Consider the following 19406-nt stretch of genomic DNA (forward strand, 5'->3'; position numbering starts at 1 on the left):
GAACGCAGTCTCCTAAGAAAAAAAAGTCTGCTCTGCCACTCCTTATATAGATTCTTGTTATGAGACCAGTCCAGCCTGTCATTAATGTGGACCCCCAAGTACTTGCTGCAGTGCACCTTCTCCACATCCTCCATGAACAGTGCCCTGACATAGAGGTTCTGTGGTGTGACAAAAGTCAGTAAAGAGTTCCTTGGTTTTGCTAATGTTATATTGCTGACAATTGTTTTTGTACCAAGAAACAAAGTTCTCCACGTGACTCCTATACTCTGTCTCATTCCCCCCTTATTGATTCACCCTGTAAGTTCATTTTAGCATCTAGATAACATAGTTGTTGCACTGTCAGTTAACTGTAGGATAGAAATGCACTCTTAGAAGAGCCAGAGGGCAGTATATTTTATAACAGTCTACGGTATTTGACAAATGAGAGAAGACCATTCAGTCCAAGATCGTTTGCTTAGCTAATAGCTACACTGTGCCATGCTTCAGTACTATTCAGTATTATTTAAATGCCATGAATGAACACGTTTTTCTATGTTCTTTGTTTTAACAGCATTCATTTTGTCAGCTTTTTAATTGGCAAAAGCAGATCTTAGTTAATGTGGTATTATGTGGACTAGAGGATTGGTTATTTTTAAAGATAACACATAATACAAAAACATTTCGGCAAATGTAAAATTCAGACGAGGAAATTTAAATTTCTTTAAATGTTTATGTTAAATATTTTACCACTATATATATATATATATATATATATATATATATATATATATATATATATATATATATATATATATATATACTGCGGTGGGTTGGCACCCTGCCCAGGATTGTTTCCTGCCTTGTGCCCTGTGTTGGCTGGGATTGGCTCCAGCAGACCCCCATGACCCTGTGTTCGGATTCAGCGGGTTGGAAAATGGATGGATGGATATATATATATATATATATATATATATATATATATATATATTTATATATTATAACATCATGCAGTATACTGAAATATTTTGTAACATATGTGGATTACTACCATAATTTTATATTGCAATATGCTTTTAAAAATATAAAATACACACTCACTGAACAAATTATTAAGAACACTATATGATACTGGGTGAGGTCTTTTTTTGCCCACAATACAGCCTCAATTCTTCATGCCATAGATTCACCAAAATATGTTAGAAGCATGTTGACATGATTGGATCACACAGTTTCTGCAGAAATGTCAGCTGCACATTCATTCTGTGGATCTCCCGTTCTGCTACGTCCCAAAGGTGTTCAATTGGACTCAGACCTGGTGACTGGGATGGTCACTAAAGAACACCAAACTCATTGTTATGTCCATGAAACCAGTTTGAGATGACTTTTGGTTTGTCATATGGTACATTATCAAAAGATGTGCAAATTGTGAACATGCAGGGATATACATGGTCAGCAACAATTCTTGAATAGGCCATTGCATTGAAGGGATGATAAATTAGTATTAATGGGCTTTGAGGTGTGCCAAGAAAACATTCCTCACACCATTACACCACCGCCACCAGCCTAGACTGTTGGCACAAGAAAGATTAGGGGTATAAATTCATGCAGTTGTCTCTAAATTCTGACCCTACCATCTGTGTGCCTCAACACAAATCAAGATTCAACAGGCCAGGCTTCATTTTTCTAATCTTCAGTTTGGCAGCTTTGGTGAGGCTCTGCCGACTGCAGCCTAAGCTTTCTGTTCTTGACTGACAGGAGTGGATCCTAACGTGATTTTCTGTTGTTGTAGCCCATCCGCCTCAAGGTTTGATGTGTTGTGCATTCTGAAATTCTTATTTGTTCAGCACAGTTATACAGAGTGATTAACTGAGTCTTTCTATCAGCTCAAACCACTCTATCCATTCTCCACCGACCTCTCTCATCAACAAGACGCTTCTGTCTATAGAACCGCCACTCGCTGCATATTTTTTATTTTTCGCCCCATTTTGAGTAAACTCTAGTGACTGTTGTTCTTGAAAATCCCAAGATATCATTAGTTACAGAAAATCTCACATCAGCCAGTTTGGTACCAACAATCATACCATAGTTGAATTCCTTCTGATCATATTTTCTCCCCATTCTGGTGGTTATTGTAAACATCAACTGCAGCACCTGACCTGTACCTGCATGACTTTATGCATTGTGCTGCTGCCACATGATTGGCTAATTAGATAATCGCATGGATAAGCAGGTGTACAGATGTTCCTAATAATTTATCTAGTGAATGTGTATTGTTATTGGTCAGCCTAGTTCTATAGTTATTTTTGAATCATTATTTTTCGGATTTATATGTCATCTTCTTCTTCTTTTGGCTGCTCCCATTAGGGGTTGCCACTGCAGATCATCTTGTTCCATATCTTTCTGTCCTCTGCTTCTTGTTCTGTTACACCCATCACCTGCATGTCCTCTCACCACATCCATAAACCTTCTCTTGGGCCTTCCTCTTTTCCTCTTGCCTGGCAGCTCTATCCTTAGCATCCTTCTCCCAATATACCCAGCATCTCTCCTCTGCACATGTCCAAACCAACGCAATCTCGCCTCTCTGACTTTGTCTCCCAACCGTCCAACTTGAGCTGTCCCTGTAATGTACTCCTTTCTAATCTTGTCCATCCTCGTCACACCCAATGCAAATCTTAACATCTTTAACTCTGCTACCTCCAGCTCTGTCTCCTGCTTTCTGGTCAGTGCCACCGTCTCCAACCCATATAACATAGCTGGTCTAACTACCGTCCTGTAGACCCTCCCTTTCACTCTTGCTGATACCCGTCTGTCACAAATCACTCCTGACACTCTTCTCCACCCATTCCACCCTGCCTGCACTCTCTTTTTCACCTCTCTTCCACAATCCCCATTACTCTGTACTGTTGATCCCAAGTATTTAAACTCATCCACCTTCACCAACTCTACTCCCTGCATCCTCACCATTCCACTGACCTCCCTCTCATTTACACACATGTATTCTGTCTTGTTCCTAATGGCCGTCGTTCCTCTCCATAATGTTTCTCTAACACTTACCATTTATATACCATCACTCTAAATTTTCCTTGTGTTCTGTGTGTGGTACCCCAAGAGATGGGATCACCTGGACGTCACCTCCACGGGGATGACCCTCTGGCTATATATTCACTTGTAGAAAAAATCTCAGCAGCAGATCATTGAGTGTTGTTTGGAGTTGGTATTGTTTTTTCTGAGGATTTTCTAGTTATTGTAATTTATTTACTCTGTTTTCTGGCTTTCTGCCTTTGGATCATGTATTGGGACTTTGGATTGCCCTTTTGAGTATCTTGTTATATTTTTCAATTGTTACTGAAATATCTTTATTTAAGGATTCTCTTTTTGACTTGTCTCTACAAGCCAGCATTTACAGTTTCTCTCTCCATTGTTAGACATTTTGATATATTTTGTAACTGGCTTTGCATTTTGAACTTTGATTGTTGAGCTCTCCATTTTTGGGGGCCTCTTTAGGCTGAAGCCTGCAGGTGGTAGTTGGAGACTTGCTGCCTTGAGGTGATACTATATCTGGACTGGCCAGTGAAGATCCTGTCCTGCCTTTTGGGTCTCTTTTCACCTTGTTTGAGACTTTGATTCATAATATGTATTTCTTAATATATTGTTTAAAATGCAAAGAATAATATACTGTCAGAAAAAAAAATAGAAAATATATTTTTGACAACACAAATATCAGTAATAATATAATATAAAATATATTTTAGGTTATACTGCATATTTTAATATATTTCTAAACTGGTTGATATGTGTCTCATAGGTGTTTTTTAAATGGGATATTTCTTAGACCAAACTGCACTATGACCCCCACAAATTCTGAGCGCAGTATTAACCTCAGACAAGTAAGTAAAAAGGTTGAAACCTGCAATGCTCTGGCCTCAGTACCTGGTTTGTAAATTGCTAACTAAGAGGAGGTAATTTCAAATAAATTGTGTCTAAATGGCTTTTCTTCCATTCTTTAATATCCTAGCCTTTGATATGTCAACTTGTCATTTTAATTGTGGCTTGTTGCTTTGTGTTTTGATGTGCTACATGAGAATGTACAGCTTTTCACTAATATAACATTTGCCTAACAGCCACTGCTGTAACACTACATGCCTATTTTTATTTAAAACTGATGGCCTAATATTGAGATTCATTCATCCCTAGAAACTAATATTGAAGAGATATACATTTAAGAAGTTTTCTGACAATAACCTCTTGCCTAAAACTGTATATACAGATTTATACAAGTGATGCAATCAAATAGACTTCACCTTATAGGAGTAGTGCAGAATAAGAGTTTGGAGTAAGACCTGTGCATATACAGAATAATAGATACTGTCGCCAGACTTGTCCTACTTATATTTGTATGTGACCTCATCTGACTCCAGTACAACTAGTCCACTATGTGACGATGTGGGTTCTAGCTCCATGCTTCCACTTCCATTTTGGGGAGCTCTTGAACCTAACACCATTGGGTTGAGCTGATCAGTGAGGACACAACGAAGCAAGGGGATGGTACAAAAAGGTGCAAAAGTGCCCTTATTTGAAACAACAAAATCAACACAGTGTTCAAAATATATAGTGCAAGTTTCCAAAATGTCAAATAAAAATCCGTTAAAACCAGTGAAAATGTGAAGGTTAAAATAAATAAATAGATCCTTTAAAAATCAGGGTTAAAACAATGGCTAGAAGCAGTCCTTTTTAAAACAAAACCCAGTGCCTTCTTTCTACTGGCGACTCCCCTGCTTCTCCCATCCAGGCTTTACACCAGGGGAGTCACCCTACCTGCAGTAGTCCTTTATGTCCGGTTGCCTTTCAGTCCCTGGCTCCATCAGACCTAGACTTAGGTTCCCCAACGGCCAGGGCGCTCACGCTGGTGGTCACTCTGCTAAGCCTTCCTGGCTCTCGCTGCCTACCGTGGCCTTATGTGGTAAGCAAACCGGGTCACTCCAGCTCCCTGATCGCTCAGCTGGAGCTGACGCTTCCTTCAGCCCCACCGAGTGTTGGCCAAACACCCTTTCCAAGAGGCTCTCCTCCCAGCTGCCTGCAAACACCAGCGAGTCTGTTCTCAATCACTCGCTCTCTCAATCTCGCACCGGCTCTTTATATCTCCAGCTTTGCTAGTCTTCCTCCTCTAACCTCTGTTCTTTCCAATCCTTTTTTCTCTTACCCCTCTGCACTCGCGCTCCTACTATATATAATGGGGATGTGGCTCAGGTGTGGCGATTAGCAGTTCCCGCGGTCAATTACGGATGCGGACGACTCCTCACCTGTGCACGTAGCGTCTGAGAAGCGCTCCGGCCACACTACCACACCCCCTCTATAAGCCACGAGTGCGGCAATTGTCTATTTACAAACTGGGCTTTTTCTTCTGAGCTGTGAACCCGCTATACCACACACTACTCAGTCCAGCTGTAGTCCTCTCCCAAGATCCTCTTCCACACCAGTCACCACTGTCCCCTCTTGCCTCTAGGTTCCCACCTGACTCCAGATCCAGCAGAAGTGGGTGAACTTAATAACCTGACCTGGGTGTATTTTCAATATTGTTGAATTTTTCTGAAGAATTACTTTCAGGTGAGATTAAGCCCTGTGACACAATCCATAGCAAATATCTGGATGTCCCCTGGCAGCCCCTGATATCACGTCAACGTACAGTCCAAATTCTTTTTCCCTTTCCGTGTATGGGCATCAGTGCAGGAGCCGGTCTAACATCAATAGCAACCTCCAGCAGTGCTGCCAACTACTGATATAAGAGAATGAAATATTAACATTCTTCATCCTGCTTTCCTATGGGGAAGCACATCTGTACAGGATAAAGTAAAATCCTTTGCAACTCACCCTACATACTTTTACAACATTAATTGTTCTAATTTACTGTATAATTTGATTACTTATGGCGAGGAACAAGTAATTTGTTTCTTGAATATCAAAGAAAATAAACATAATTGTTTCAGCGTGGAATGACTGTATGCCTGTATGCTGACACAGCTACTTACATGAACTGCTGTTATTGAGTTTCAGGGAGTTCAAAGTAAATTGGAAAAGCTGTGTTTCATTTTTTCCAAGTGGAAAGATAAGCCAAGTAAGTGATTGATCCGTCTGAAGCATGGGTCTGGACACACAGTATATAACATGTCTTCTTGGACTCCTCCTTGGACTTGTACCATACATATTAGGGCGCTATATAACTTAACACTCTGTTAGTCATCTTAATTTCTTCTGAACGCTGTCTGGAAGTTCATAGTAATGAATCCACTTCGACTCCTAAATCCTTCCCATGAGGTGTTCTTTTAAGTTTTAGACCTCCCATTGTGTATTCAAACCTAACATTTTTACTTCTTATCTCTATATATACAGTATAAAATCCAAGATCTGTCTGTATGTCTGTTCGCTTTTCACGAGAGAACTACTTAACAGATTTTGATCAGGTTTTTTTCTGTAATTTGCTTGAACATTCCGGTTGATTTTGAGACTTCTCATTTCGCCATGTATCATAGTTCGCTTGCGGTACCGATTTATTTGTGCGAATCCAGGAGACACACAGTGGGCCGAGGGGAGGGGTGTGGGTCCTTCCTCACTCACACCACAGCCTTCGGGGCGTAACTTACCTCCGTTTAGTTAGCAAACGAGAGAACTACTTAATAGATTTAGATCGGGTTTTTTTTTTCTATAATTTGCTTGAACATGCTGGTTGATTTTGCGACTTTTGTCATCGAGCTAAGAATCATAGCTCGCTTGCAGAAGCGATATATTCAAGCTAATCCAAGCCAGAGAGAAGCATGACGTCAGGAGTGAGAAGCCGGGCAGGAACTTCTCACTGTCCTGTTTCACTAATACACGGGCAGAGCCACGGGCCATGGCTAGTATGTAATATTTTGCATTTACTGACATTAAATTTCATCTTTTACAAATCAGTCCAAGCTTGTATGTTTTCGAAGACCCTCTGTAATGATTCAACGGATTCCAGAATATCTGCCAATCCACCTATCTTGGTATCATCTGCAAACTTAACCAGCTTGTTATTTATATTCCTAACCAGATCATTTATATATATTAAAAATTCTCCTAGTAAGAACGTTTAGGTCTAAATATTAATTGGTTGATTATGGTCGGACAATGGACACTTTGAAGAAATCACAAATAATGCCATTGAAAGATGTATTAATTGTAATAAACATGGGCCCAGAAAGTGCTGCAAACAAGGCTTTCACCAGTTTCGTCAAGTGTAGCTTTTATTTTCATTCAATAATTTAAGACAGCTTTCAGAGTGATCCTCATAGAGGACCTTGTTATACTGTTCAATGCTCTTAGACCGGCTGACTGACTATCTCATGATTTTCTTCTTCTTCATGTTCAGGTTAATTCTGTGTTTCACTATTGGAACTTAAGGGTGTGTTGTTAAACCATGCTGAACTTCAGTTAACTATAGTACCTTTTTCCTTTTTTAAGAACTGTTCAATTAAACCTGTTTCACAAAGGAACTGTGGAAGCTGATCTACATTAGCTATAGTTGAAGGTATTCAGAATAACAATAAGTATTCTATTTTCAGCCTTTTGGCTTCCCTCCTGCCTTTGTGTTGCTTGATTTGTAATAAGGTGCTTCAGTAATTTGCCCTCATATTGCATATAAATCCAGCTATCCATTTGTTTTCTAAACCTTCCTTTTTTTCAAAAACAGACCGAATTTATCCTAGACAGTACTCCGTGACAGTAGGTAGTTAGAGACTACTTTAAAAGACACCATTGAAGTGTTATAAGCATTGAAGCCCCCAGAAGAAACTCACTTAAATATAGGGGTCAACACCCCAACGTGGAAGAGTACAGCCGCATGTTAAAGGCCATTGCTTATTTTGCAGGTCATGTTGTACTTCTTTGTTTTATACAGTGTATCTCATGGAAAAATCAATAAGTTCTCTGGTGACATTTTGCTAGATTGGCATCTGGGCAGATACTTACAGCTCCCTGTCAGAGATAACACCTTTGGAATAACTATAGGGAGGTAATATTTTGTAATGTACTGGACTTAAAAGTCTGTTTTCACAAGTGTTTCTGTGTTCTCCTAGTTGCATCGCATCACCAAACAGAATTGTCCTGCAGGAAGGTGAAGCATGAGGACTGACTAACGGTTCTTTGTTAAAACTGTTAAAAGCAGAAGCCTACCTCTTTCTATATAATAAATAGATCCATTTTATTCTTTATTTGGCCCACACCTTTATCCAAGTTGACTTACAGGATCAGGATATGTTACAAATGTTTACATTTACATTTTGTTTTCCTTTAGCTGAGTCAGGTGAAGTGACTTACTCAGGGTCACACTGAGAGGCAGAAGCAGGAATTGAGCAAGCAACCTTAATATTTACAGTCCCTTTCTGCCATATGACTGGCTCTCTATCCAAAGTTTGTTCTCTCCTTGCATCCATCACTGCTGGAATTTGTTCTAAATTTGCCTAAAATGGATGGAAGACTAGGTGAACAGAAGTAAGAGAGAATGGACAGTTTTATTAGAAAGCTAACATTATAGTCAAAGTTGGTCTAACAGTAGGTCTGACTGAGTCACCCTGAGCAAGTTACTTAACCCGTTCACAGCAGTCATTTCTTTGCCCTTATGGCATTCATCATAATTTTTTGGAGTCATTATTGCCGCTATACAGAGAACAGTGAATATTCTTACCTGCATGTGCTAATCAGCATCCCACACATCACCAGTCACTGGTGCCATGATTAGCAGATGCTATTGTAACATGAACCTGTTTAGTGTTTGTCAGGTTGTCACAGTGCTGGCAATATTAATGTCAGTCTGTGCATTCAACTGTACATCTATTTGAAACCTGTATGTGCCTTATAGAAGAGCCTTACATACTTGTTGAGAGCTACTGTTATCATCTACTAATTCTTGACAATGCACTGCTAGATTGATGTGCACACTTACATAGTCTGTCCATTCCAAAGCAATTAGACTTGGCATTCCTAAGCACTTGCGTGTTTTACAATTACTACCACATTTCATAAGATCTCCCATTTTTTCTTTTGCATATAACCAAAAAGTATATAAAGTATATAATAGTCAAAATGTCCAGCTTTAAATTTGACAGTCATTTGAACCTTCCAAGTAGATACAGTAGACTGAGGCTTTTCTCATGTCTACAGTGCAGCAGTTACAGTAATGTACTGTATATAGAGGAGGTCAGGCTGAAAGAGCTGATTTTGCTGTTATGTTGCAACGCAGATCTGATGGTTGGTCAAGAGATGTTATGGGACACGCTGTGCACCCCCTGGAAGTAGTAGACAAGAAGAGAATTAAAGCAAAACTGAGTGCCATTATGAACAATGCTGCACACCCTCTCTATCTGAAGTGTTAGAGGGGCTCCATTATACCAATAGCAGTACATCTGTATAATGTCTCACCAGGATTGGTCTATCATTTGCCAAGTCAGAAATGTTTCATTCTTTTCCATTCTCTTCCATCTTTTTGTCATTCTGGTGTGTGTTCAGACCATAGTGTCTATCCACAACATTACCTGGTAGGTAACCACCCAAATAATCAGACTGCGCATCAGACCCATGAATATATATAAGTGGAGGGTTATCTATCTATCTATCTATCTATCTATCTATCTATCTATCTATCTATCTATCTATCTATCTATCTATCTATCTATCTATCTATCTATCTATCTATCTATCTATCTATCTATCGTGGGGAACAGCCTGGACACAGACAGGTAGACATGTTTAAAGCACCACCACACGTTTATTTACAATTATATACAACTAATGAAGTACACAACCCAGTGCCGCAGCACCAATCACCCTCAGTCCAGGCCTTCAACAAAGCCTCTCTTCGCTGCCTCCACTCCTCTCCTCCGAGCTCCATCCTCTTTCACCTGACTCCAGCCATCGAATGGAGGGAGGCGGCCCCTTTTATACACACCCAGATGTGCTCCAGGTGCCTCCCGATTAGCTTCCACCAGCACTCCCCAGTGTGGCGGAAGTACCGGCTGTGCACCCGGAAGCACTCCGGATGTCTCTGGTCTTCTTCCCCCCAGCACTTCCAGGTGTGGCGGAAGTGCTGAGGGCCAGGGCTTCATAGGCATTGGGGTGCCCCCTGGCGTTGACCACAGGACCCTATAGGGTTGAGCTTCAAAGCTCTGTTCCCATGGTCCCCAAAGCAACCAGGGCAGTTGCCCCCATGTGGTCTGGGGGAGGTGTAAGCCCTCCTCCGGTCCTCCTGGGTGTCCCGGCTGAGTACCACCCCCAGCCTGTGACACTATCTATCTATCTATCTATCTATCTATCTATCTATCTATCTATCTATCTATCTATCTATCTATCTATCTATCTATCTATCTATCTATCTATCTATCTATCTATCTATCTGTCTGTCTGTCTGTCTGTCTGTCTGTCTGTCTGTCTGTCTGTCTGTCTGTCTGTCGTCCTTGTTTTTTGTACTTTGCGGACAAAACAGAACAATCAGTCTGTACGTGAATATCAGCACACAAGAGTAATAATAGCAGGTTTGGTAGGTCAACCAGTTTCTAGGCATTTTATTGAACAATCCTAGAGACTGTCAAACTGTATCCAAGGGCCAATGACTATTGCGAAAGTCCTTCTGGATTTTTAATTTAGAAACGTTAAAATTGTTTTTTTTATATGAATCATCTGACTTGGGATACTCTCTTTGAAATGTAAGTGATTTTACTTCAGAGCCAGTCAGATATTTTGGATTCAGTGCTATTTATAGAGGTTATTGGAATACCCGTGCTCGACACAGTTAATGCTTTGTTGTGACTTTTGTCCTAGAAGTACATACAGTATGTTTACCTTTCTTCTTCTTGTTTAGCAGTTACTATTTAATGTTTCTTTGGTTATCATTGTTTATCATTATTGTCTACCGAGAGCCTTTGTCCATATTTTTCAGGGAGAAGAAAAGAGAAAAAAATACATATTATTTTTTAAAAGAAAGTAATTACCATTCACCCATTCCCTTTGATTAAATAGGCAGAAAAATGAATGGATGGGAATTGTAAAAAAAGAAACAATGACATTCAAATGGGATATCTATAGTACTATACTGCATTATTATTTTTTGAATAAGCTATGAGGGTAAATCAAAAAGTAAAGGGAATTTGAAAATTTCACAGTAACTGCTAAGGAGTTGAGTTGACACAATACAACACATTTGCGATGGATTATGGGTAGTGCTCTGCTGCTAGTCTAGTTGAAGCCAAGGTCAAATTAGTGGGATTGCGCCATTGTTGAACAACATGCTTTAGTGAGATTTGTTCGGGCAGAGGGAGTGAAACCTGCTGAAATTCACCAAAAGCTGTCGACTTGTGCAGATCAGTGAGCTGTTTGGGTACCCATCTTGCACAAACTGTATTGTACCCCAAGTGATCATGCACTATGGCATGTACAGGTTCATATGTAATATCCAAATGTGCAAGAGCAGCAGACCATGTGATCCGTCAGTCTTCAGTGATGAACGCATCTCCCATGTTGATGTGGGATTGTGTACACGATGTTGATGGTCGACCAGATCAAGCTTCATCAGTTACAGTTGTTCTTTCCCCTTTAAATCTTTCTCCTCATTCATAAACTTTTCACTGCGTTGTGCTGTTTTCACTTTTGTACTGAGACAACATTGGTGAATTTCAATTTGCCTTTAATTTTTCATTTACTATTATAATCATGTAGTTTTTAGCTCTGGTTTTTGTTTAACATCGGTCAATCGCAATGAAGTTAGAAAGGCATCTGGAGTAAGAGAAGGAAGATTTTAATACCTGATTGATCAGGGATGTGTCTTCTTTTCATGTTCTTCCTTAAAACAAGGAAAGCAAACCTGTGGTATCAACTGTACAATAAAAGTCTGCTAGGGCTTGAGGGTTCTATTCTGTGTACTGTTAAGAAAAGGCACAAGTCTGATCCTCATTCAGAAGAGGCTGTGTTGGTGACCCACCTGGAATGCCTCCCTATTCATTTTTAGGTCCCAGGCCTATGTGCTGCTCCTGTGGGGTGCAGCTGGCCTACTCAGGGAGACAATAGTGTAGTTACGCAGAATAAAGGTGACGGCAGGCTGTTCAGAATTGTTACCGGCTGCCTCGGCCATTTGGAGGCTGCGAAGTGACAACTAAAACCAACAGTATCTGGCAGCCACTAGTGTTCTTGCCCTGGAAGTCAGCCATTTTTAATGTGTCGTTATCCAAATCAAGGTTCACAACATATCAGCAGTCTGAGCACTTCTTTGTGACAGACACGAAGAGTGGCCTCTCTGTGCCAGCTTTCCTAAGCTTTGAGTGTCACTTTTTGATGCTCTAATAGGACCACCAAACTTAGTGCTGGTTAATCCTGCAGGAAAATAACTGTGAACCATTCACCATCAGAGTACCCCCACTTCAGTATCTAAATTATTGTATATTTTACACAGTAGATGTAATCAGATCCTTTTTGGGTTGTATTCACCTATAGAGAGCGTGAGAGAAGAAAATGACCCCAAATGTTGTTCTTTTCACTTTTTTGTTTGTGTTAGTTAGTCAGTCATTCTCCAATCTGCTGTATCCTAACACAGGGTCATGGGGGTCTGCTGGAGCCAACACAGGGCACAAGGCAGGAACAAATCCCGGGCAGGGAGCCAGCCCACCATAGGGCACACGCAGACCAGTTTAGAATCGCCAATGCACCTAACTTGCATGTCTTTGGACTGTGAGAAGAAACCGGAGCACCTGGAGGAAACCCACACAGACACAGGGAGAACATGCAAACTCCACGCAGGGAGGATCCATGAAGCGAACACAGGCCTCCTTACTGCGAGGCAGCTGTGCTACCCACTGTGCCACCATGCTGACTGTGTTAGTCATTAAATGTGAATTCTGTTGGTTTGAAAATGTCATTGCCACCCCCAATAAACTAAACTACTTATCAGGATAGCTACAATAAGGGCTTGTAAACATTTTAGATAACAATGTACTGTAAACTGTTCTGCGTTTGGATCCAACCATAAGGATGAAAATCACATTACATATTTTAAAGGTAAATCAAACCACAATCAAAAGGAATTCATGAAAATTTTCATTAAAAAAAACATGTTTATTCATCTACACAAGGATTACAAAACCATTATAAGGCTCTCTACAGATTTATGGTTATAGTTATTTTGGACATATTAGCAAAGTATGGGTCATTCATCCTAGGAGGGGCCACCCTGGCAAAACACTCACGTAGCAAGTAGGAATTTCAGTGTACTCTGTGCACGTGACAGTAATGGCTCTATAAACCCCATAAACATAGAGGGCAGGTGTTTTCTGTAAAACTCCTCTTTCATTTTACCTGACAAATGTAACATAACAAAACAGCATTAGATGGCAGAGAAGCAAAGTGAAAATCACTACTCACAAATAACAGCAGAAGCAGAAACACCTCAAAACAGAGGACAGCAACCTTGAACTTTAAAGAAAATAACACTGAGCTTGACTTTTAAAGATGATTTGATTTTTCAAGACAAAATCTGTGAAGGCAGCACATCAACATCATCCAACAAGAGCCTCTGGTACAAAAGATACAAAGGGCATGTTTCCTGTCTACGGCATTCCAGCTGTGGCCAGGTGGTTAGGAGAAAAGATCCCAAGGCTGGATGGCTCGGTGACCTCCAGCAAGGCAGCATTCAGATGTTAAGCCATTGTGACAGACAGAAAGTCGACGAGCAAGCAAGTGAGCAAGTGGCAGCAGGGTGTTGTAGCTGCTCTTGTTATCTTATTCAAATACTACTCACAGAATTAGTCAAATAAATAATAGAATTCCATGTCTGTTCATAATTATTATATACCAGTAAGTTCTTGCTTATATAAAGATTGCATGCCTGGACATCAAATCTGGATGCTTACATTTGAAAAAGGCATTTTGTTTCACAGCTCTTAAACTTTTTAGTGTCAAAGTAAAAACAGATCTCTGTAAAGTGGTCTAAATGAATTACAAATGTAAAATACATGATTACATCTGGCCTGAAGAAGGGGCCTGAGTTGCCTCGAAAGCTTGCATATTGTAATCTTTTTAGTTAGCCAATAAAAGGTGTCATTTTGCTTGGCTTTTCTCTAAATGTAAAATACAAAATAATTGATCTCATAAGTATTCAACTCCTTAAGTGTGACACACCTAAAACATCTCTGGCGTAGCCTACTGGTTTTAGAAGTCAAATAATTAGTTCAGTGGAATCCACTTGTCTGGGGTTTCAGTCAATTGTAGTAAAAATGTACTTGGGAGGTCCAACTTGCGGTAAGTCAGTATGATGGCCTAACATACAAGATGAAGTCAAAAGACCACTCCAAGCAACTCCATGGAAAGGTGACTGGAAAACCCCAAGTCAGTTGATGGTGTAGACAAGAAAATAGATAGATAGATAGATAGATAGATAGATAGATAGATAGATAGATAGATAGATAGATAGATAGATAGATAGATAGATAGATAGATAGATAGATAGATAGATAGATAGATAGATAGATAGATAGGATATTCTGGGGAGGGGGGCCAACTAAATCAGTCCTTAAAAAGCAGAAAGAGTATGGCACAGCTGTAAATGTGCCTAGAGCAGGCCGTCCACAAAAACTGAGTGATCATGTAAGAAGAAGACTAGTAAAGCAGGCCACCAAGAGACCTGTGAGAACTCTGAAGGAGTTACAAGTTACAGTTGCTAAGACTGAAGTGTCTGTGCAGACAACAACTACTGGCTAGCTGCTTCTCCAGTCACAGCTTTATGTAAGAGTAGCAAAGTGCGTGCCACTGTTAAAAAAATGGAGAGTTTGCCATTAGACACATAGGAGACTCTAAAGTTAGTTGGAAGTAGGTTATCTGGTCTGTTGAGACCAAACGTGAGTGTTCTATCCATCAGACTAGATGCCATATGTGTTGTAAGCCAAACACACCATCCTCTCCGTGAAGCTTGGTGGTGGCAACATCATTCTTTGGGGATGCTTCTCTGCAGCAGGTCCTGGAACACTTGTGAGGGTAAAGAGGGAAAGGAATGCAGCATAATATGAGGAAATTCTCGAGGAACACATGATGTAGTATGCAAGAAACCTGTGCCTTGGGGTAAGATTTGTCTTCCAGCAAGACAGTGATCCAAAGCAACACAGGAATGGCTTAAAAACTACAATGTTAACGTCCTGGAGTGCTAATTCAGAGACCAGATCTCAATCAAATTGAGAGTTTGTGGCTGGACTTGAAAAAGGCTGTTCAGTCACAGACCCCATATAGCCAGTCAGAACTGCAGAATTTGTACAGAATACCAATATTGGAAAAGTACCAAAAACAGTAGAGTACCAGCATTTTGTTAATTTTGTTTAAAATTGGCTAAATTTGGGAACCCTACCCAACATCCTGCTCTACAATTTATACCTAGCTAGAGTCACCAAGAGGGCTACAACCCTCCCCACTGCGTGAATGTGTACCAACGCTCTCAATGAATCAACTGTGAGATGGAAGAGGTGGGATTGATCAATTATTTGTTTTAGTACCACTTCTGAGATCCAAAAGCAGGTAGCAATAACAAAGTCATTACCGATCCAACACTAGTTAAGATGTGCAAAGCTGATACAGACCTGAGCACACAAACTCAAGGGTGTCATGGTGGCCAAAGGTGCAACCGCTAAATACTGAATACTTATGCAATCAATTCATTTGTGTTTTATATTTTCAATTAATTTAGACCAATCTGCAGAGATTTGTTTTCACCTTGCCATTGAAGAGACTTTTTACTTTCTCATATATGAAGTAGAGGGAAAGTATTGTAATCGTTCAAAGATTCAATGTCCCGATTTTGATGAAGGTTGATGTTTTAGACCACCCTGCCTTTCTCGTATACAATGTATAGGGAAAGTTTTTGAATCCTCCAAAAATTCAATTTTCAACATTTTGACGAATCTCGACATTGTAGGCCACCCTGAGTCCGCAAATACCATTTTTGGAGTTATGTCTGTGTGTCTGTCTGTCTGTGCGTGCGTGTGTGTGTGTAAACGCGATGACTCGAGTACGCTTTCACTTAGGTCAACCAAATTTTGTATTAGGTACAAAATGTAGATTTCTGTCAACTTTTGGGCTATTTCCATTAACCAGAAGTGGAACTTTACCTTTTATTCATGCAGCTGCAGAGTCCAATTTATTCAACTTTACTTTTATAATAATTGTTCAATATATTATTAATTTGATTTGATTTGTTGTTGATGGTTCTTTAATGTACATAATATAAAAATATAATCATCATTGTCTTGCGGTTTACTCCTCAAATATCCCTCCCCATATCTGAGTATACGAGAAAGTCTAGTCTTTCAAAGGTACCGTATATGTGTGAGTAATTGCAAGCTAAATCCATGTGTAAAGATAACAATAAAAATTCTATATAAAGTGTACATCACGGTGAGGTGCTACTCATTCTTAATATTTTCCGCATTCTACACACAGCCAGAGTGGTGGCCGCAGGTTTAATTAAAATCAAGCCAACAGCTACATCCATTCAGCCAGATAAAATATATTAATGTTTTCATCTTTTTTTTTTAGATAGTAAGTGACTTAAAACATGTATTAAATATGAAGCAGACATTTTGATAGTAAGTGCAACTGTAAACTTTTTTCTTTTTAATATTAATTGCACCACAAATGTATGAGACTATACTGTGCTTATTCTCGTCATTTTTGGAGTAATTATTTTATAGATATAATCTGGATAAACCTGATGTGAAAAGTGCAGAATTGTGTCAGATACACTTCATTATATGCATCAATGGACAGCTTTTATACTTTAATTTGATTACCATTCTTAAAAGGTGTTTATAACACTTGAGTAAAGACTTGTTCATTCTGTGGCAAGCAGCTGCACTAGCCAATCCGTCCAATTTCTGATTCAGTCATTGCTGATCCAGGGTAAGTGGGAACGTCTTTCTGTCCTAGCATCATCAGATACAGGGAGGTGGGGGGCCACCCGGGCAGGATGTCAGATCTTCATACGCTTGCACTGAAAACGGGACAGTCTGAACTAGAGGGTTAACATGGCACGCCTGTGTTTAGAATATAGAAGGAAGATGGAGTACCCAGAGAAGGGATATATGAATGGGCACAACATGCAAGCTCCTCAAAGACACTGGAAGACAGCTGAACTCGGATCCTGGACACTGTTCCCTTCACCTCTCTGCAACCCAGGGCTCCACTATTTGTGTTTTAAATAAAGAACCCTATATGAAGATCAGTGTTTATAGTGTCACTTGTGGAATTAAGTGAGGATTTTTTTTTCTGGCTTGTTTTAGTTTGAAAGAAGGCAGGCACTTGGACCCAGCAGATACAAGCAGTCCCGCTTCTCTATCAGTCTTCTGCTAGAGCCTCCAGCTCCTGCAGTAACATTTCTCCCTTATTTCTTTGCTTTTGACAGTAGGAGGCTGTCTGCCCAATCGCTATGGGAAGCAGGTGTAGATGACACACCATCCACAATGATGAGGGGAGGGAGGGACTGGCTTTGATATGTAGGATGTGGCTTCAGAAGAGTCACCAAAAAAAAAAAAAAACAAACAAACACACAACCGTGCCAGAATAAAAGAGACAGAGAGAGAGAGGAGAAGGAAATAAGTGACTTGTGCGTGCGTGAGTGCGTGCTTCTGAGTGTGTGCGAGTGTGTGCATGTGAAAGGAACACTCTGACAGTCAGATAGTGGGGAAAGCAAAGATCAAGCATGGTTTTAATACTGCAGCACATTCTCATTGCCGTCATTCAATTTTTCAGAAGGGGACAGCAAGCGTTCCTGAAGGCAGATGATCCCCCGTCACATTCCAACGTCTTGCAGGTAGGACAGATGCATTATCTCTTCTTGTAGGCATGCTTGACATTCTCTTGGTGCTTTTCCCAGTCCTCTGGCATGTGGGGAAGAAATGTGCACTTTGTACTTGTGCTACTTTTGTCAGTGAAATCTAAACTTGTGTTGGCAATGAGGGGAAAAAAAAGTGAACTTTTTTCAATGCTGTCTTAGCGGTGGCTTGTCTGGATGTGTACAAAATAAGGTGCTGCCTTACGGTCTGTGTGCTTGAAAATGAATGCACCGGAACTCTTCAGTCTATTACTGTTTTTGTTTAACATGAAATTGCTTTGTTAAAGCACCATATATTTTAGCATCTCATTACATTTATTATTTAAAACAGCTTTTCAAATTCTCATCAGCCTCTTCCTGTCAGTAGCTATAGTCAGTGCTCATGTTATTGATCCCTATAGCCCGGCCATTTAGTGTATGGTAACAAATGTAATGTATCATGTTCTATGCACATTATTACTGGAGCTTTCTTTATCATTTCACTTATTTTACTTTCCTCAGCAAACTGGAGTTATTGAATAAATGTGGTGCTATTAATTACATGTTTGGAACAGTTGTTTCAAGGATTAAAACTTGATATGATTGCCATTTGCTTAGGTAGACAAGTTCTTGGTTTTCTTTTCCTGTTTTTGTTTAGTGACCTTTTGAAGTTCTGTCATCGGCAGTCAAGCAGGTAGAGCAGGTTTAGTTCATTTCTTTGCTCTAAGATGTGTTTGCCCTGGCTGCCAGATTGGATTATTGTAGTTGATATGCCTAAGGTTGAATTTTCATCTTTTATGTTTTATTTGCATATTTCATATGTTGAAAATAATGACCACATGCCCTGCACATGGTCCATTCATTTTCTTTAGTTTTTGCTCTTTTGTTTGGGGAAAAAAACATATTTTTTATAACAAATTTAAAAGCATTATATGCTTTCTATTTCAGTTTATGTGACTTGTGTGTGTTTGTGTGTGTGGCAAAACAAATCTGTTTGAAATATAATACATATCAACTAATAATCACAGCACAATAAAGCAAAATAAATTATCCTGCTACAGTGATCTCTTATATCATAACCATTAGTTGCATTTCTAATGTATGACTTGCAATTAAAAAGAAAAACCAAAAACTATTTTAGTTCTGTATATTTTTATATACATACAGTGTATATATTTATATATATATATAAATATATCCATCCATCCATTATCCAACCTGCTATATCCTATCTACAGGGTCACGGGGGTCTGCTGGAGCCAATCCCAGCCAACACAAGGCACAAGCAGGAAACAAACACCGGGCAGGGCGCCAGCCCACCACAGTATATATATATATATATGTATATATTAGTATACAGTATCTGGCAAATAATTCAAAGAGTGCATGACATGTGTTTCACCCTTATTGGGGCTCGTGAGGTGTACACACTTTTGCATTCCCTTACTGGCCGAGCCCCAATAAGGGTGAAACATGTGTCATGCACTCTTTGTATTATTTGGCAGGTACTGTTTAACATCTATGATTTGCTTCTCCCAACTAAGAGGATGTGGTGGATGTTTGCAGACTGGCCGACCAA

At 39.8% G+C, this 19406-nt stretch overlaps 1 protein-coding gene across 2 annotated transcripts in view; it reads left to right on the plus strand.

Moving 5' to 3' along the window:
• LOC114649974 (cGMP-dependent 3',5'-cyclic phosphodiesterase) overlaps positions 1–19406 on the plus strand; it is a 736214-nt gene that overhangs the window by 226632 nt on the left and 490176 nt on the right. For both annotated transcript variants that reach the window (XM_051926538.1, XM_051926540.1), the window contains exon 2: positions 17767–17827. In XM_051926538.1, the coding sequence (XP_051782498.1) occupies positions 17767–17827 (61 nt within the window). The remainder of the gene's footprint in view (positions 1–17766; positions 17828–19406) is intronic.

Source organism: Erpetoichthys calabaricus, chromosome 4 (genome assembly GCF_900747795.2).
Source record: "Erpetoichthys calabaricus chromosome 4, fErpCal1.3, whole genome shotgun sequence".
NCBI lineage: Eukaryota > Metazoa > Chordata > Cladistia > Polypteriformes > Polypteridae > Erpetoichthys > Erpetoichthys calabaricus.